Source organism: Eptesicus fuscus, chromosome 18, assembly GCF_027574615.1.
Source record: "Eptesicus fuscus isolate TK198812 chromosome 18, DD_ASM_mEF_20220401, whole genome shotgun sequence".
NCBI classification, from domain to species: domain Eukaryota; kingdom Metazoa; phylum Chordata; class Mammalia; order Chiroptera; family Vespertilionidae; genus Eptesicus; species Eptesicus fuscus.
Window position 1 is genome coordinate 9,779,613 of NC_072490.1, and position 19,902 is coordinate 9,799,514.

The 19,902-nt window shown below is 43.8% G+C and overlaps 2 protein-coding genes, 1 long non-coding RNA gene and 1 other non-coding gene across 8 annotated transcripts in view; 3 read left to right on the forward strand and 1 right to left on the reverse strand.

Moving 5' to 3' along the window:
- Positions 1-340, forward strand: part of LIMD1 (LIM domain containing 1) — a 43,997-nt gene extending 43,657 nt beyond the window's left edge. For both annotated transcript variants that reach the window (XM_008156951.3, XM_028131604.2), the window contains one exon: positions 165-340. In XM_008156951.3, the coding sequence (XP_008155173.2) occupies positions 165-302 (138 nt within the window). In that variant the 3' untranslated portion in view covers positions 303-340. The remainder of the gene's footprint in view (positions 1-164) is intronic.
- A 43-nt stretch (positions 341-383) lies between these two features.
- On the forward strand, positions 384-1,265 carry LOC129147119 (uncharacterized). Its single transcript, XR_008554448.1, has 2 exons — positions 384-557; positions 999-1,265. It is a non-coding gene; the product is annotated as an uncharacterized LOC129147119 (long non-coding RNA).
- Positions 1,266-6,332: 5,067 nt separating this feature from the next.
- TRNAR-ACG (transfer RNA arginine (anticodon ACG)) lies at positions 6,333-6,405 on the reverse strand. Its single transcript has one exon. It is a non-coding gene; the product is annotated as a tRNA-Arg (tRNA).
- The window catches only part of SACM1L (SAC1 like phosphatidylinositide phosphatase), a 36,051-nt gene continuing 22,539 nt past the window's right edge, over positions 6,391-19,902 (forward strand). For 2 of the 4 annotated variants that reach the window (XR_008558862.1, XM_008154315.3), the window contains exons 1-3: positions 6,391-6,825; positions 16,650-16,747; positions 19,371-19,445. Coding sequence is in view for 3 of the 4 variants with exons in the window: in XM_008154315.3 (XP_008152537.1) it covers positions 6,794-6,825; positions 16,650-16,747; positions 19,371-19,445 (205 nt within the window). In the remaining variant the exon portion in view is untranslated. The remainder of the gene's footprint in view (positions 6,826-16,649; positions 16,748-19,370; positions 19,446-19,902) is intronic. The other 2 variants (XM_008154322.3, XM_054729690.1) reach the window with 1 other exon arrangement.

Genomic DNA, 19,902 nt, shown 5'->3' on the forward strand with positions numbered 1-19,902 from the left:
CCGTTTCAAGTGCAGGATGGGGACGTGTGGCCGGTGGCCCCGGGAGGGGGCTGGGGTTCTGCGTTCGCCACCCCCCCGGGGGGAGCCACACCGCTGGCTTCCGCGGCGCTGGCCTTTGGCAGCCCTTTTGCTTGGCCGCCGCGGGACATGTCTGCCTCTCCCAGGACTGCGGCCTGGAGCTCAACGACGAGGACGGCCACCGCTGCTACCCGCTGGAGGACCATCTCTTCTGCCAGCCCTGCCACGTCAAGCGGCTGGAGAAAGGCCCCGCGCCCGCCGCCCTGCACCAGCACCCTTTCTAGCCGGAGCCTCAGACCGCGGGGCGGGGAGAGCTCTGCCTGGGTGCCTAGGACAAGCCCGCCTGCCTGTTGATTCTGGGAGTGGAGTTAGGGTGGGGGGAGGAGGCGTGGCCAGCGAGGGCCTGCGCGCATGCGTGGGGCCCTTTGCTGGCGACCCTACCCGTCTGGGGTGTGTATTTCCCAAGGGCCTTTCTCGCTGCCGTGCGTGCATCGGATTGCTCAGGACGACGCTAGGACCGGGGCACCTCCGAGGGCAAGGTGTGCACCGAGCATATTTCATAAGATCTTGGGGAAGAGGTTCCAGCTGCCGATGCATTCAACCCTTCCTCTCCCTCCAGGGAAATAGTGCACCCCACGTCCCCCTACGCGCGCGCGCAGAGTGATTTAGGGCTTCCTCCCGCCCCAGAGCTGCATTCAGTAGAAGGGCTGCAAATTACGTGCTCTGCATCTTAGGGAGCATTTTCTAGGTAAACCAGAGCCAATGCCGAAATAAGCGAGACGGGGCGCCCTCCTGTCCCCTGCCCCCTGCCAGCATTCTGTGTCCCCCCGCAGATCTGCATTCCCTGTGGGCAGCCGGGGGGGCTGGTGGAGACCTGCCCCGCTCTAGCCTAGCGGAGTGCCCGGGGACAAAGAACTTGGTGCAGGCACCAGGCCTCTTTGCCCACGGTTTGCCCTTCCCCCCCCTCTGGCGCTCTCCAGGGTCTGTGACTTGGGAGTCGCTTCTGCAAAGGCAGGTCTCCGGATCCCACGTGCCTGTTCCGCTCAGGTAAGGCTGGGCTTCTGGAAGTCCTGCGTCCTGAGAGCCAGCCCCTTGTCCACGAGGAGTGTGTGTACGTGTGTGAGGCCTCTCAGCCCGGTGGAGGGCGCGCCTGAGGATAAGTTATTAGTCATTGCACGGGTTTCTCTCTTGCCCCACTCTTGGCACCGGCATTATTACGTTGGAAGAAACCGGTATTAGGTACAGTGCTTTCGTCTCTCTTTTTTTTTTCTTTTTTAACTGTTTCCCTCCACTTTCAGTCTTCCACACACACAAAATACCTCACCGATACGAGCATCCCCAAGTCGCAGTGGGCTCAGGTTCCTTCTTCGGTGCCTTAGGGACATCTAGCTTCATGCCGGCTACACTCCAGTGGGCAGGGCCCTGGGACCCTAACCAAGGGCCAGCAGGGAATAGATGGAAAACTGGGTGCTACTGCCTTACCTATTTCATCGTGCTGGCTCCCGGGGGTGGCAAGGCCTGGAGGGCCACACCCTGGCAAGTTTCCAAGGCAACTTCTGAACTGAGGAGGCAGAATTTGCCTTGCATGTCACAGTTCTGAAACCCGAGGTCAGGATCCCTGGGTATTTCAATAGGAAGATACATACATTCATATTTGTAAAAGGTTGGTTGGCATTTGCCCTCTCAGCCTGTGCAGAGGGCCCCGGAGCCTTGTTGCTGGAGCACTGGGCCATCTCACCATGGCCAGCTAGGCTGGGGCACGGCAGCTGGCGTCTGCTCTCTGCCTCCTCACCTGGCACCCCGAGCCGGGGGACTGGGGGACTGGGGCCGAGGAGGGTGGTCAGTGGAGCCATCCTGGGACTCCCAGATGTTCCCCCTGGCCCAGCTTCCCTCGCGGGCCACGTTTTTGACTCATTCGGTAGCAGTTGCCTGTAAGACGCAAGAATTGACACCATGGGTTGTTGCACGTTTTTATGAAATGTATTCATTCTACTGGGGTCCTTTGGCCAGATGCCACTGCCAGGCTGTGTGCTGTCATTGGTTCCTTTTCATAGGCCGAGCCTCCTGAAAACCTGTGAATGAGTGGGGCTGGGGAAGGGACCCCTGGGGTCCCACCCCCTCTCTTCCCATCAAGTCATCCAGCTTAGCCCGGGCAAGGCTGTGGGCAGAGGAAGCCAGCCAATGCGTCTCAGCCGTCTTTGCCAACCCACGAATGTTTCTGGCCTCGCGGACTCACCTTTGTTCCACTTTCGAGTCCAGCGAGCGAGCCACTGACAAGAAGTAGGAGGCGTTTGTTTGCAAATTGGGTAACTAGTTAGTTAAATCTGTGATTCCGTGTTTTAAGTGAGATTTTTAAAATAGACTTTATTGGGGTGATTCAGATCTCGCTGTCAATATGGCATTTTTTTGTTTTGTTATTGAAGAACAATGAGAATTCCCAGACGAAACCTGAGCAGCAACCTCTCTTGTGATCCGCGCCCCTCGTTTTTCTCTCTCCTGCTTAGGCCTTTGCACATAAGCCGCAAGGAGATGTTCGCCTACCTGGTTATTTTAAACATTCTGTACGTTATTAGCCAAGTGGACCTGTGATGAGGTTGTACTTAGAGAGAAAACAAGCGCCTGGTAGACCAGGATGAATATGTTGGTTGTAAAAGTTAGAGCAAATAGCCCTTCCCAAGTTCCCTAGACAACTCTGACTTTAGCTAAATGAGGAGAGAATTATGGCCTGATTCCAGACCCCAGCGCCAGCCTTCTCCCTTGCCTCATTGCCCTTTAATTTTTTTTTTATTTCTTTTTGCTTCCCACTGCCCCTTCCCCACCCCCTCAGGTAGGGCCTTTCAAAAACTGCCTGGGTGGTCTAAAGGCCGTGTAACCCTGGTTGGCCCCCTGGTTGCCCGCTCTATCAGGAGTCTCTGTCTCTGATGTTTCCCATCTGTCACTGAGTAAAGAGTGATTTATTCATCTCTCAGCATGGGAGGGCCTTTAGTCCTGTCCCTGTCACTGCCTACTGTCCCCTGCCCTGCCCCCACAGGACTTTCCTTGCTCCGCGGTTAGTGCTGGAGTGACAGCCTCTTTCAGCTGAGTCCTGAGGTTATGCCGTTGAGTCCTGGGTGGTGGGAGGGATTGTCACGGAGTTCCATCACCTTCAAGGGCTGCCATCACCTTGTTTCCTTGGGCTTGGGGCACACTTACAAAAGGGAAAACAGAAATGTTAGGACTTGAGAATTATCCACAGTCCTTTGCAGGCCGCCTTTGTGTGCCACTTCCCGTGTGTGTGAAAGTGTGAGAACCGTGAGGGCTGCTGATACGCTTGCAAAGAATGTGTGCGGGACTTGCCCCCCAAACCATGGTTGCTTGGTGCCGTTGTTAATAAGAAAGACCCTGTCTGCCAGGAAACCGAATTCTTTGTACTCTCCTTTGTGCCACGAATAGTCCTCATTTCCCAGTTACTATTTGAAGTAACTTTTTGAAGTTAACAGATAAAAAATGAACAACATATGTTGGGTATCTATTGTTCTGAGCAAGAACGGGACAGATGTGGGAAATTTCCATCGAGCGTATGAAAATGTCAACTGTGCAGCAAAAATTATTTTCCTCGGTGTCTCTTCTTTTCTACAAATTTATTCAAAAATTTACTGTTCCTATAAAGTTATGCACAATGTTGTTCCTATAAAATGATCTGAAGTTTCACTGTTACTATAAAATGATTTAACATGTCATAACAATAAAACTGCATCAATTTATAGACCATTAAAGTGCTCTCCAACCTGATAATGTTGACCGGGTCTTTTGTGTGTGGAGTAAGAAGACAGTGCTCATTGTAAAGTGGATTTGGTCTCCTTTTAGAGCTCTGGATTCTTTCTTCATTTTTCAAAATATATTTTTATTGATTTCAGAGAGGAAGGGAGAGGGAGAGAGAGAGATAGAAACATCCATGATGAGAATCATTGATCTGCTGCCTCCTGCACACCCACTACTGGGGATCGAGCCTGCAACCTGGGCGTGTGCCCTGGACCAGAACTGAACCCGGGACCCTAGAGCTCTGGATTCTTAAAGGAACATATGGGTGTCAGAACGGGGAAGGGACTGAGATTTTGTCTTGAGATGACCATGTTTCAGTCAATGGTGGATTGCATATGCAAAAGTGGTCCCATAGGTTATAGTGGAGCTGAAAATTTTATATTGCCTAGTTATGTAGCCGTCAACATCCTCCTGCAATGTACTAGAAATGAGGTCTTCTGATTGCTAACTAGCAAGGGGTATGGAGGGAGGAGCATATGGGATCACCATTCCTGCCCAGAGAGGGAGTGGCCCTGTGTCTACTCATGTGGTCACCTTCTAGTGACTGGCAGAATGGCTTTGGGGTCCAGAGCCCAGATTCAAGGCCTAACTCAGGCTCCACCACCTAATTGCTCAATGACCTTAAGCAAATTTAGTTTCCTGATATTTAAAAATGGGGATTACAACAGAACTTACCTTAGGAATTACCTTAGGAATTACCTTTGATTTTTCCATTGGAATGACCAACAAAATAAATTACAAATGGTGTAAAAGTAAATGGAAAAAATATAACACAAACACCAAATTTTAAAAGAGCACATATGCAATAGAGGGAACCATAAAATAAAAAATATTGGTACGTTGGAATATATGAAAGTGAAAATTACTCTAGGTGCAAAAATATAAGGGAAAGGTAAACAATAAACTGGAAAAGATTGCAATGCAATCTTTGATAGTAAAAAATTGATATCCTTCATATGAGCCTAACCAGTGATCACGGACAACAGGGGGATGGGGGCATGCGTGTGTGGGGGTTTGGGATGGGAATGGGGGGGTGGGGTTGATGACAAATATGGGATACCTTAATCAATAAAGTAATTTAAAAAAATTGATATCCTTTATATTACAAAAAGTCTAACAAATCTGCAAGAAAACATTGATGCGTACACCAAGAGAAAATATATACATCAAGTAAAAGGAACTTTTGTTTTTCAATTATGAAAATTGCAAAGAAATAATGAAATTTGTAAAACAGTGCTGATTAGAATGCAAGGAAACATGTTATTGATAGAAGAGTTTATTGGTTTTTTTTTTGGAGAGCAATTTTAAAATACGTACCATGGGGTAAAAATGTCCATAAAATGGACCTTAAAAATGTCCACCTGAGCATTTCACATCTATAAATTTATGACGTGTATGAAATAATTCAACACAGAATTACTTTTAAAAAGTGTAAAACTGACAACCCAAATTCCCAACAAAAGAGTAATGCTTAAAATATTCTCTAATGAGATATCTTTGGAGAATATTTAATGACCTTAAATCTCAGGCAAAAAGCTAAAGGGACAAAAAGAAAACAAAGCCATTTCTGGTACAAGCGGGAATATGGAAAAATACGTGTGGGTAGATCCATATTAAAAATGTGGAAGAAAAAAAAAAGGCCTCTAAGGGGGGAAATTATGATGTTAATAGTAATGATCTCGAGATGAGAACTGGCATTGTTTTTATTCCCAATAATTTTCGGTACTTTACAAATTTTCTATATTTCTTCAGGAGGAAAACACGTTATATTGGACAGATGAATCAATCGATGAGTGTGACTAGTTAATGGACAGTGTTGGATGTTTCAGCCCTTCCCGGGCTTCGAGTCCCCTCTCCACCGCAGACGTTTCGGTCTTTGAGCCAGACACCTATAAAATGAGGGGACTAGACGAGATTGCCTGGGTCTTCTTACCGTAAAAACATCCATATCTTAAGGCTTCCCGATGGCATTGGGGGGCCAGGTTACCTTGGGACCTGGAGATCTCAAAGGACAGGGTTGCAGACTCCTTGCACCGCGGAGGCGCGCAGCCGCACTGCAGCAGATCCTTCCCCAAAGCGGGTCAGAGCTGGAGCCCACCCCATCCCTGTAACCTGACAGTGCACCGCTCTCCAGATCACGGCTCGGCTTCTCTTTGCACGGGGAAAAGGCCACAACTGCAGCCCCCGGTGCGCCTTTGCGTCATCCGGTGGCTAACCTCCGGCCATCGTACACTCCCCCTCCCCTGCCCACCGCGCTCCAACTGCTGCCTTTCCAGCTGTGTCTTCCTAAATGTGCCCCATTTTACAGACTCTTCCAAGTGGATCATTAATAGGGAGCTTTGCAATTTACAAACCATCTCGTACAACTCCGGGTTCCAAATACAGCTTAAAAGATGACATTTCGGGCAAAATAACGTTAAAACTCCAGATGATTAGCGTTTACACTTTAAGCATAAGTCCTCTCCAAGAAAGGCCTGGAACATCTAACCCAGGTGGGACAAAAGTGTACACCTCGAGCCAGCCAGGAGTCGAACCTAGAATCTTCTGATCCGTAGTCAGACGCGTTATCCATTGCGCCACTGGCCCGGTACGAGCAACTCCCTCGCTGTCATGTAGATTACCGCTTACGCAGTTTCAACAGGCTTGCCGACACTAGCGCTGCAATTCTGCCGCAGAGCCAGCCTAGGGCTCCTTAGGCTCCTCCTTTCCCCTGCAAACCCGCTCCGCCAATCCGCAGCGGCGACGTCATTGCGCTCCAACCTTTTACGTGCGACGCGTCTCCTGCGTGCGCTAGTGTGCGCTCTAAGTTTGTCCACGGCCGCCTCCCGTCCGCTCGCTGGCCTGGCGGGGCGTGGGGAGGGGGTGGGACCAGGGCGCTGCGGCCGCCGCGCCAGGGTGACCGGTAGCGCCGAAGCCGAGGTGGCGACGCGGGGCGGGGCGGGCGGAGAGAGGAGGAAGGCGGTGGCGTTGCGGGATGGCGGCGACAACTTATGAGCGGCTGAAGCTGTGAGTCCGCGGGCGGGAGGCTGTTGACCGAAAGGGGCGGCGGGCGGGCGGCAGGTGCGGGCCGCTGGCCCTGGGGAAGGCTCCTGGGTCCCTGGGCGGCGGGCCGGCGTGGGGGGGCCCCTCGTCTCCCGGCTCGGCCTTCGTCTCCCGGCGAGGCCTCCCCAACGCCCTGGCCGAGTCCCCACAGGCCCGGGGGCGGCAGTCTCGCCCGCCTTTCTCCGTCCCGCGCGGCCTCTACGCCCACGGCCGGAGAGCGCAGCTGCAGGCCGGCGTCCGCCAGCCGCGCTCGGCGTTGGGATGCAGCCCTTCACGGTCCTCACTTTTTTGTGTGTGGGTGTGTTTTTTTTTTTCTTTTCTTTTCTTTTTATTTATTTTTTTTTTTTGGAGAGGTGGCGGCTAATTGTGTCCTTATTACTCGGCAGAGAAAGTTTTTTCTTATTTAATGGACCCATAGCAGCTCGGAGTCCACATGCAAATCGACAAACCTTTGGGCATCGAAGCCTCCCTGACCAGTGTTTAGGATGCAGGGGCGGGTGGGTAAAAGGAAAGTGCAGCCAATAGTCTTACGGTCCCTGAAGGATTTACTTGGCTTTGAATATTATACAACTCAAGCATAAAGCAGGGTCTGAAGTCCACGTTGACAGGCAGAGGCTTAATCCGGGGAATTTTGGCGCTGCAGACCGACTTTTCGGTCAAGCCACGTCCTTGAGGCTTTTTAGAATAGGCTCTGGTTGTTGGGGTTATAAATTAGGTCTTTGTAAGGTTGTTTTGGCTTGTCCCGGGAAAAATAAAAACATGTGTTTCCCTTAGCATTACCGGCTGGCCCCTACGCTTTTCTTGTCTGCGAATAACTTTGTTCTACTCGCTTGGTGTTTAATGCTTTAGCCCCAGACTGGAAATCCAGTGGCTGTAGTCTGAGAAGGTCTTTGGCAGTAGAAGCAAGATGTAATCTTTGAGGAGCTTATCCATCCCTCCATAAATTAAAACATCTTGGTACTTAAGCATAGGTATCTCATTTCCTTTGCAGGGATAGGAAGACATCAAAATGTGGGTTGGGCACTTTCTATGCTCCCCCAGCACCTCAAGCTCACTTAACTTTCTCGAAGGTTCACACTTAAAAGTTAGGGATGCAAAATTGGGAGTGAGGTCATTTCAGCACCAGGTATCTTGTCGAAAAGATGAAGATGACTCTTCCCTCAGCCCATTCCTTTTGCCGTTTCTCTTTACTGCTGTAATTCTCTTTGAAAACCGCAGCTGCTCACTTCCCTCCAGATTTTCCTGGCCAAGTTTCCTTATTCTCTCCCAGTTCCCCTTTAAGGTGATGATCACCTTGTTGGTGAATGAGTCCAGCTGTGTCTTTGACCGAGGGTGCTGGCTGGGCCTGTGTCACATGTGCTCTGCTGGCTAATTAGGTTATTGCTGTCCATCTGATAGTTACTAAAGGGCTTAATATGATCCTGCGCCAGGTCTCAAGTGCATTTAAGCCACACGGAGCCTAGGTTTGATGCAGCTCATCGAGTTGGGTTACGGAATGCAGCTGAATTTTCCTGTGGTAAAGATTGAATGGGATGGGGAACTTGAGCTGCCAAGGAGGCACTAAGTGCACCAGTCTAGACCTGAAAAAAAGCTCTACATCCATAAGAGAAAGGAAATTGGGCCCTAAAGTGATGAGACCGATGGTTTTGTATTGATTTTGGGTGGGAAGTGGAAATTATAAATATGGGCGAAAAGTAAATCTGGGGTTATGTGAAAGGCATTCTCTAATTTGTCGGTCCTTAACTTGTTCCCCTGACAAAAAGTTTTGAGTGTTTCTGTAAATGTAAAGATACAACCTTTTTGCAACTTTGTTTTTCTTTAAGGAGTTTGTGAGTTGAAATCTCCCCTCTTACTCCTTTTTGGCCCTTTCTGCTGTGGGCACGCTGGCCAAGGTTTTTAAATGTTGCCTGATCTAAGGAATGTTCTTCCTTAGATGCATTTGGAGGTGGAAGTAGTTTCCAACCTACATTAGAATTAGTAGGACACAATAGCTGTTTTTAAAAATGTGTCTCAAGAATTTTAAAAAATGTTTTAACTGATTTTAGAGAGAGGGAAGGGAGAGGGCGAGAGAGAAACATGTGCACAACCATGACCCTTTGGTGCATGGGATGACACCCTACAACTGAACCACACCAGCCAGCGCTTGAGATGTGTTTTAAGAAAGATGCATACAAGAAATAGTTTGGTAATATTTTATTACAAAATTATTGCTACTGGGTTTATTTAAATATTGAGGTGCTTGGAATTCTAAATAATAATTTGTTCTGTATCATGCCATATACTTTCTCGAGTCCATCTTTGTCCTGCTATGAAGTTCACCTTTCTAAGTGCTCTGGTTTCATCCTCTACTCCCTTGCTTACAATCTCCATTTCCATTTTATGGATCTTTAGGATTAAGTCCCCATTTCTAAGCCATCTTTACTTTTAGCCTCTTCACAGTCTGTGCTCTAACTTTATTTCCCAAAACTGCCCAATGCCTTCTCCCCCGACACCCCCACTAGACTTGGCAATTTTTTTTTTTTAGCTTCAAGCTTGGGCTTATTTTGATCCTTGTACCCCGAATGCCTTCTTCTCTCCCCTTGTTACCTACTGAGCATATCCATGATAGAGTTGAGAATTATCAGACTTTTTTAGTCAGAACAGACTTAGATTCAAATCCTGACCTTGTTACTTGCTTTGTGTCCTGGCCATGTCACTTCTTTTTCTAAAATGGGTTTTCATCCACAAAATGAGAACATTACTATTTCATGGGATTATTATAAGGGTGAAATACCCAGGTACTTAACAGACGCTCACTTTCTCTGAGAAGCCTTTTTCCACGTCATTCCCTTCACTTAGCTGCCAGACCAGTCTACTCTCACAAGGATGAGACACTAAAAATGTCTATATGGTTTGCACATTCTGTCTCAGGATTGACTAACAGTATATTTACTGTCTCATGGACAAGAGGACCGAGAGTTACAGTGATCATTGTGTGCACCACTCACTTTGCCACCTAGAAATGATGAAATCACTATAAATACTTTGTTTCTCCAACTAGGTTGCAAATATGTGGAACCTCTTAACCTTGATTTCTCTCTCCTCCTCCTCAGTACCTAGCTTAAACCCTTGTGTAGAGCAGATCCCCTGTGAATCACCCGAGGAAAGGAACTTTCTAGTGTAGAACACCTACCAGCACTGCAAAAATTGAATAGCCTGGGGTAATTTGGAATGTAGTCTTTTGAAGTAGCAGCAACTTAAGTCATTTCATGTATATTAATGTATTTCCAATGGTTCTGTGAGGTCATCGTGGCTAAAGACAGGGAAATAGTTGCCCTTGCCCCACAGTCAGGTCACAGTCCAGCCATGGCAGAACTGGTCTTGGATCAGCAGGCCCAGAGTCTAGTGATCTTTCCATTACACTGCATTACTCAAGTGACCTTTTTTTTCCCCCCTCTTATCAGATTGCTCTTATCTTAGTCTGCAGACATGTCTGGTATAGAAATGAGTCACTTATAATTGAAAATAGTTATGTCCATTCGGATTTTTTAATATAGGAAACAAAATATTGATTTGTTCAGAATTTAAAATTCATACCTTTTAAGCATCCAGGCAGTTCTTAATACTTTATTACTCCTTTTTCCTTTTAAGTGATTTGTGTATTCATGGATAATGTCAGTGATAAAAATTTGAAATTACAAAATAATTACAACAAATCTATTCTTGGAAACATTCAAAGCATTTTTTAAAAAATATATTTTATTGATTTTTTACAGAGGAAGAGAGAGGGATAGAGAGTTAGAAACATCGATGAGAGAGAAACATCAATCAGCTGCCTCTTGCACACCCCCCACTGGGGATGTGCCCGCAACCAAGGTACATGCCCTTAACTGCAATCGAACCTGGGACCCTTGAGTCCGCAGGCCGACACTCTATCCACTGAGCCAAACTGGTTTCGGCTCAAAGCATTTTTAAAAAAATTCTTTTAAAAGGTCAACTGAAGTAGGTGTAAGGCAAGAAATCCTTTAGAAAGTGAATCAGGCAGGCTGACCTCTGAAGAAACATTGTTTCCTCCCTTAGGAAGTTGCCTTTCTTCTTAAAAGATTGTCATAGCTGTGAGGTCAGTCAGGGCAGATACATGCTTCCCTGAGAACAGATGTAAACTAAGCTACACTGTGACATATGTGGTCTATCTAGTACAATGAACATTCAGATTATTCACACATCTCTTTGCAAGGAAGGATGGAGGGAAGCTAAAATTATGCTCATAAATTTAGGCACAAATGATCTGAAGTTTGTTTCCAAGGCCTTGGTTGGGTGGAGTTTCAGGCTAAAGAGTCTAGGTTAGTGCTAGGCTGCATTAGATCACTTGCTGTGCTTGTTTTCAATGTGTATTCCAAAGCCCCACGTTTAGGCCTGCTGAGGCCTGGCAACCTGCAGGTTCAGCCAGCTGTCCTGGTAGTTCTTATGCACTCGAACAGGTATGTTGGGGCTGGGCTGAGCTGATAGAAGAGCACTCTTTGGACGGCCTGGAGCTCTGCGAGATTTTGCTGTGGGTTAAAGCTTCATATTCGGTGGCATTTAGATCCTGTCTTATGAAGGAGACTGGTTTTTGGAGAGAAGAGATTTTAGGATGGACAGAATAGGAAGTAAATAGGATCTCAAAGATTTGAGGAAGAAGATGGAATTAAAATGAATCGGCTTCCTAGAAATACCAGCTTGGATTTGGGAATTAGGTTGGGCTTCTGGGTGGTCTGGGATGAACCTGGGCTTATAGGAGAGGATCCAAGGAGTCACTCAATGAGGGAGATACTGCTGGGACCCAAAGGGAGGAGGGAGGAGGATGGGTGGGAGCACCTTCTCGGTATGTGTGTAGTAGGCTCACAGGAATTATTTGAGGAACCACCTTCTTACTGCTTTCAGATAGCAGCTGCATCATTTTATATTCCCAACAACAGTGCAGAAGGATTCCGATTCTCCACAGCCTCATCAACATTTGTTATTCTATTTTGTTTTGCTTTTGATAATAGCCATTCTAATGGGTGGGAGGTCAGCAAATAGTCATATTTTTTAAGTAGGTTAATTTTACTCATTGTAGTTTGACAGGATTTTGAAAAGGTCAGTTGTTTCCTGAAATGTATAAATGTTACATGGGGGGAAAGTATGCTTTCAGATACTAGAAAATCATATTGCCAACACTGAAAGAAAATAAAAATGACATCTGATATTTTTATATTATGATTAAGTATATTACCTTTCTTAAAATTTAACAAGGGTAATTTTTTAAAAGCACTCTTAAAAGCTATTGAATCCCACCCTAGCCAGTTTGACTCAGTGGATAGAGTGTCAGCCTGCGAACTGAAAGGTCCCAGGTTCGATTCCAGTCAAGGGCACATGCCCGGGCTGTGGGATCGATCCCCAGTGTGGGGCTTGCAGGAGGCAGGCGGTCAATGATTCTCATCATTGATGTTTCTATCTCTCTGTCCCTCTTCCTTCCTCTCTGAAATCAATAAAAAAATTTTTTTAAAAAAGCTATTGAATCCCAGGTGACTGTAAAGTTAAGTGTGTTTATGTTAAATACTAGTGGCCCAGTGCACAAAATTTGTGCATGGGGGGGCGGTCCCTCAGCCCAGCCTGCACCCTCTCCAATTGGGGACCCTTTGGGGGATGTCTGACTGCCAGTTTAGGCCCAGTCCCCCAGTGATGGGGTCTAAACCGGCAGTTAGAGATCCCTCTCGCAATCTGGGACCACTGGCTCCTAACCGCTCACCTGCTGGCCTGATCGTCCTAACTGCTCTCCCCTGCTGTCCTGATCCCCCTAACTGCTCTCCCCTGCCAGCCTGATCATCCTAACTGCTCTCCCTGCCGTCCTGATTGCCCCTAACTGCCTCTGCCTTGGCCCCGCCACCGCCACCATGGCTTTGTCTGGAAAGTCTTTGGGAAGTTGTTCGGTCTAATTAGCATATTACCTTTTTATTAGTATAGATAATAGAATTGCCCTTGTTAAATTTAATTTTTATTTTCTAATTTTATAATAGTTCTTTATTGATGTAAGTATTACATATGCCCCCCCCCCATTAACCCCCTCCAGCCCGCCCTGAATTTAATTTTTAGTTGCCTGTGATTTATTTTTCTTTTTTTGTCCCATATTTGGGCAGTAATCCATAAAAGGAAAATAATCAAATGAAAGTTGACAATAGGAAGTAATTGTTATTTCAGTATATTATATTCAGTGTGGTTTTTTTTTAATATTTCTTTATTTCAGAGAGGAAAGGAGGAGAGAGAGGTAGAAACATCAATGATGAGAGAGAATCATTGATCAGCTGCCTCCTGCACACCCCCTACTGGGGATCAAGCCTGCAACCCAGGCATGTGTCCTTGGCCAGAATCAAACCTGGGACCCTTCAGTCCGCAGGCCAAGGCTCTATCCACTGAGCCAAGCCGGCTAGGACATATTCAGTTATTTTTAGCTATCTCCCAAAATATTTGTCATCTTAACAGAAACTAGAACTCTGGGTTGATGTTGAATCCCCTGTCTTGAAGGAAACAAGGTAGTATATTCTTGTTCAGTTAGAGGTTAAAATACCCATTGGATTCTGATAACCTTACCAGAGGTTTATATAGGACTAGAGTTCTTTTCAGTATACAGTATCATTTTGAACTTTAGAGATTTTTTTATCACAGCATAGTTAAGGAGCAAATTATGTTCTTGAAAGGGTTCCCCTTGTCTTAACTTCTAAAATCTATTTCCTAAAATAAGCAATGTGAGATAGTTTTATAGAAATGAGAGACATCATAGCAATTGAGGACCTTTCTTTTTGCAGTAGGGAGAGGATTTTCTCCTAGATTTTTGGTTATGACTGAGTCTTTTGTCTTGGTTTCCATGTATTTATTACATCAAAAACTCAGTATGGCCAGTTGACTAGTTAATTTTGAAAAACTGGCAAACTTGGCTTCTGTGACACATTGTAGACTTTCTAATCCTCTTTATTAGTTACATTATAACATCAAATCCAGTTAAAATCTGACCTGTCAAGATCTTTTCTTAGCTAGGAGTAAGGAAAACAATTTTTAAAATTCTGTTTGTTCTGTCACTGAGCCAAAGAAGACATCAGTTAAAGGCCACATATAAAAACCAACTTAGGCCGAAACCGGTTTGGCTCAGTGGATAGAGCGTCGGTCTGCGGACTGAAGGGTCCCAGGTTCAATTCGGTCAAGGGCACGTGCCTTGGCTGCGGGCACATCCCCAGTGGGGGGTGTGCGGGAGGCAGCTGATCGATGTTTCTCTCTCATCGATGTTTCTAACTCTCTATCCCTCTCCCTTCCTCTCTGTGAAAAATCAATAAAATATATTAAAATAAATAAATAAATAAAAACCAACTTAGCCCTGGCCGGTGTGGCTCTGTTGGTTGGAGTTTTATCCCATACACCAAGAGATCTCAGGTTTGATTCCCGGTCAGGGCACATACCTAGGTTGTGGGTTTGTCCCCAGTTGGGGCACTTACACTTCAATGTTTCCCTCTCAGTTCGATGCTCCCCCCTCCCTTCTTTCTTTCCCTCTCTCTCTCTCCTCACCCTTCGTCTCTCTAGAATCAATAGACATATCTTCTGGTGAGGTTTAAAAAAAACCAAAAAACACTTAATGCAGGTGTTTGTTATAGTCTCTAAGAAAATTGATTGGCACTTCTATCATTTTGTGTGAAAAATACCAAGGGGAATGGATAAGCTTAGAGTCCTTGACTACAGAGGCTTGGTAGCCTGTTTGGTGAAGATTAAAGACAAAAATAGTAAAACCATACTCACCAGCAAACACCGGATGTTTACTTAAGTTTTTCTGACTCAGTAAGTGCTGGACAGTTAAAGTTAGTTTCCAGTAGCGTTTGAAATGAAGCCTGGGAAGCATAAAACGTAGAGAATAAAACCTATTAAGGCCAATTAAAGAGAGGTGGGAAGTGGAAGGAGGGAAAAGAGGAAGACAGCAAAGGGACACGCAGGGGACTATGAGTTGGGATGACGCTGCTATTATGACTAGTGGGATTCTGAGTCATTACTTGTCATTACTCTTCTTAGCTGGCAGTCACTGTTCTTATCAAATTCTTAAGCCGTTTTCAATAACATTATCAGACTAGCCTGATGGCAGCACCAGCAACGTAGATTCCCGCCGTATCTCCCAGAGAGGTGACATCCAGCAGAAGTCAGAGTCCTTGGATTAGAACTCTCTGCCTTGATCTTCAAGTACTCTTAATTTTACTTTAATCTCATGCATGTATATGGTTTAAAAGTAAACAGTACACAAAGCTTATAATGAAAGAGACCACCCTACCGCGCTTCTGCACTCCCAGTCCCCTCGGCCCCAGAGACATCCACTTTCAACTCGTGAAGCGATTGCTTCTGGTATTTCACTCCAGAACAACATGTCTATACTGCTGTTTCCTGATTTTTTCACTTTTAGTCTTCTGATGACTTCCTGCTTTAGAAGATGAAAATTAAGCTTTTATACCACATTCTTTTCCTCTCCTCTCAGTGTAGTGATATTAAGATATTCAGTGGTCATATGGTTATGTAGATGTGGTTCAAATGAAGTCAGAAGTATAGTATAATTACATAGTCTTATAAAAATGTGTTGTTTTTTCTGAAATTGAAAAGTGGCTGTTTTCTTTTTATTAACTTTTTATTAACTTTTAGTGTCATTCTCACTAATTAATCTTCAGTTTCAGCAGTAAAACTCCTTTCAAACATATCAGGAAACTCAATTCATTTTCTTCTCTGAGGCTTACTCTGGGAGTCTCTGCCCCCTGCTGTAATCTGGACGGGCTGTCCTTCCGGCCGCAGAGCTGTCCTGGAACCTCTCTGCACCGTCATTTCTTTCACGTCTCCTGTGTGGGATTCCAAGTCTAACTCTCGATTTACTCTATTTTTGTGAAACTAACTTTTTCTTCTTTCTAAGAAAGAGAGCAAGAAGTGTCTTTTAAGATGTGGCACACCTGGAAATGTTTTTATTCTGTTGTCACACTTGTTTGATAGTACGGCTATGTATAGAATTCTCACTTAGAAATTACTATCCTTCAGAACTTTGAAGACCTTGCTCTTGAATAGTTCAATAGTGTGGCTGTTGAATATTTCAGTGCTTCTTTTTCTTGTTTTCCCTCCCCCTTCTTGATCACAATTGTGTCAGGAGCTTTTACACGTTGTTTCATTTAATCCCCAAGATTGAGCACCCCCACACCCAGAATCTCCTACATACCTTTATTTTCTTAACAGCATTTACCACTGCCTGAAATCACTGGGTTACTTCCTAGTATGTTGGTTGTCTTTCCTATTACAATGTAAGCTCTGTGATCTAGGACTTTGTACAGTAGTACCTAGAACAGGGCCTGGGATGGGGTAGGCACTTGTAACTTGGCCAGCATTACATAGCCAGTAACAGCAACGTCAGGATTAGAACCTTATTTGATGGGTATCAGAACTGAAGAACAGACAGGCTGAATAACTTGCTCAAGGTCACACAGCATAGGTTATCTGGTTCTATAGATTGGGCTGCTAACTACTATGTTACCTTCTGCACCGTGTTAAAGATAGTAAATTAGAATTTATTATGATTTTCTTGTGTGAGTCAAATTGGTGGTTTTACAGCAAATTAAAGTCTTGTCAAAATTAAATATACAAGTGAAAAGAGTGGCACATAAGGACTGCATAACAGCTTTTTCAATTCAGAAACTGAGACAATGATGTAAAATTGTTATAAGTAGTAGTTCTTTAGGAGTGTATTTCATTTGGTTTAGTTATTTATGGTTTTAAATTTCTCCTAGGCATATCACAACTGAAAAATTTTATGTGGAAGCTTGTGATGATGGAGTGGATGATGTGCTTATCATCGACCGTGTGTCCACAGAGGTTACCCTCTCAGGTATTGTACAGCCAGGGTTAGAAGTGTCAGAAAGATTTTATATGTAAGCTGCAGTAATTAAACTAATCAGAGGTGTGCCAGTGTGTGGATCTCTGAGTGTCTTATGAAGTTTTAATTCTTGCTACCTCATTTGATTTCTATGCATTAATTTTATGCTTTCTCCTTTTTCTGCAAAGGAAAAATGATTTTGAAAATTTTGCAGTCTGTAAGGACTTAAAAACATAATTATTCCTTTATACTCTTTCAGGATTGGTTTTGTTCATGTCTAAGTTCCTTCTAGCTGTAAGATTTAAGGTATTTTGAGTGTGAGGAGATTGTTTTAGCATTAAGTGTGTGGAATTTTAATAGCAGCTTTTTAAAAATATTCATGACTGTGAGGGTAATTTAATGAATGAAAAATAATATAAACATCACTGACTACAACTTCTGTTTTAGGCAAATGATATTTCTAAGCTTTATCTTATCCATCTATCCAGTTTTATTTTGGTTTTGGTTACCAGTTTACCCCCACCCCCACCCCCACCCCTCAGTTGTGTAGAACACTGATTTCTGACTAAATTAATGTGAAATAATTTTGGTGACAAATTCATGTACCGTTGTCACATTTAGAATTTCATTTGTTTAAAAATTCACCTCTAGGCCGAATCTATATTTTTTCTTAAGTACATCATTTGAGTGACCATGGAATAGGCATTGAGGACACAGTAACTATCCTTTGAATGGATAAAGTGAAATATGAAAATATTGCATAGGACAGTAAAGTATAAGAAAGGCATGCCTCTACATTTCCATTTCCTTGGTTATGTGGTTAGTCTAGTAAGGACCATAAATAGAGTTTTCATTAGACCAAATGGAATTAGCTCTCTGTTTCAGTTTGATGATTTGACATTTCTTGGTGGATGCTCTCTCAATATAGCTGATTGGTTTTAACCAGTCAGTGTCCTTCTCCTAAAGTTTAATTACACAACTTCTATATCCCCTGTTGATACAACCTAGTGTCTTATAAAAGCTATTTAGTATGGATGTATTTTCAGTTGTCTTTTACTTTTCATTGACATTTAATTTGTGGGTAGAGATTGCAGACCCATTTGAGTGGGTCATGAATAGTTTGGATGTAAAGATGATACCACACACTCATCAGTAGATAGATGAAGAGATACTTTGACCTGAAGACAGTGATGATGAGGGGTGTAACTTGCTCAGTTTCTCTGCCAGTTGGAAATGCAGACCATTGCCACGGAAAGAATGATTTTCCTTCTTCCATGAAAAACTAACCTATTATAAATTATCATAGTTTTATTGCTATTCCACTCCAGTTAATATAACTTACAGCTCTATCTGTTTAAGTTCATCAGATGACCTCATTATACTCAGGATTTTCTTGGTGCTTTTCATTGCACTCATATTCCTATTTTTCTTGTTGTTAATTGTGGGACAACATTGCTAAGTAAATTGAATTACTAGGTAAAGCAAGTGAATTTTAGACCTTATTGAGAATTACTTTCTTCAGAATAATAGGACTGCCTTTAGAAAAAATAACTTGGATTTACAACAGTGTTTCAGTGATAATTGAACTGTGACTGAAAGAAAAGATTTATAGCCACATAAGTTTGGAAAACCATGAATTACACAGTGGGACAGTTTTGTTTTACCTTAGGCCAGTGGTCGGCAAACTCATTAGTCAACAGAGCCAAATATCAACAGTACGATTGAAATTTCTTTGGAGAGCCAAATTTTTTAAACTTAAACTTCTTCTAACGCCACTTCTTCAAAATAGACTCGCCCAGGCTGTGGTATTTTGTGGAAGAGCCACACTCAAGGGGCCAAAGAGCCGCATGTGGCTCACGAGCTGCAGTTTGCTGACCACGGCCTTAGGCCTTCTCAGAGCTTTTATTCTCCTGTGCATTCTGACTCTTCCTGGGAGAGGGAGTAGGGGTGATGTGGTGAAGTAAAATAAGCTTACTTAATGGGGCATTATTCCCTAAACTGGAGTCCTACAAAATATGTTTTGTAAACATGTTGGCTGAAAGTTTAACAGTTATGAAATGAACCCTATAGTCTAAGATTAATAGATTAATTTATTAATAAGGGCATTGATAAAGTCACAGTTCATGGTGGTGCCTCCCTACCTGTACAGATTACTATTAGACACCGGAGGAGGCTTTTCCTTCCTCTATCTCCCTTGAACCTTCGCCTGCACTTCCCACATTCTTAGGCATAGCTAGGCAAGTCTTCGTTGCATTCTATTAGTTGCATGTTGAGATTAAAATCATGTCTCCGCACTCCTCCCACTTACTTTCTAATTCTCTTAAAGGGATAAAGACCTTCTGGCAAGAGGTTGAATAAATTTAGCTGAAAATTGACATTAGAAATAACCCACAATTTACCTGATAGGAATGCTGAAGCATATTACATTTGATTCCATATTTGGGACAGGCAGAGACCTTAGTAATGTGGACATCCTTATTTCAAATTCTGCCCAAATGGAGGTCTCATGAAGGAGTATTGCTTTCTAACAACAAGTCATGTTTACTTAGTAAAAGTAATTATTGAAATCAAACTAAATTTCCCATTCTTTTGGTGAGTGTGTTCTGTGATTTTTTTTTTTTCTTCTCTTTTAAAGTCAAGAAAGATATTCCTCCTTCAGCTGTCACAAGACCAATATTTGGTATCCTGGGCACAATCCATCTGGTGGCAGGTAAGGAAGAAATAAGAAATAAGCTAAGATGGACAAATAAGGTAATTAAATTGACATTTGAAGTATAAGATGAAGGAACACTTCATATCATGCTTTAGGCAGTAATCTGTAGATTTAAATATTTGTCATTAATTTCTAATAGTAATATACCCAAAATGGTTAAATTTATGAGCCTGAGGGTCTATTAAAAATAATTTTTCATAAATTCTAAGAGGGTTTAAATAATTTAATGCATTGATGGATCAGAGTATTCTACTTTCAACTCTGGACTGAGTTGAATGTGACGTAGTGCATGTTAGAATGTTACCTGATTCTGAGTAATTAGAAAGTGGTTTTATTAGTCTAAATTTCATTTCATTGAACTTTTAAAATATTCATGTTGTGTCAGGTACTGTGCTAAGTTATAAAAGATGTATGTCCTGCCCTAGACAGTTTGGCTCAGTGGATAGAACGTCAG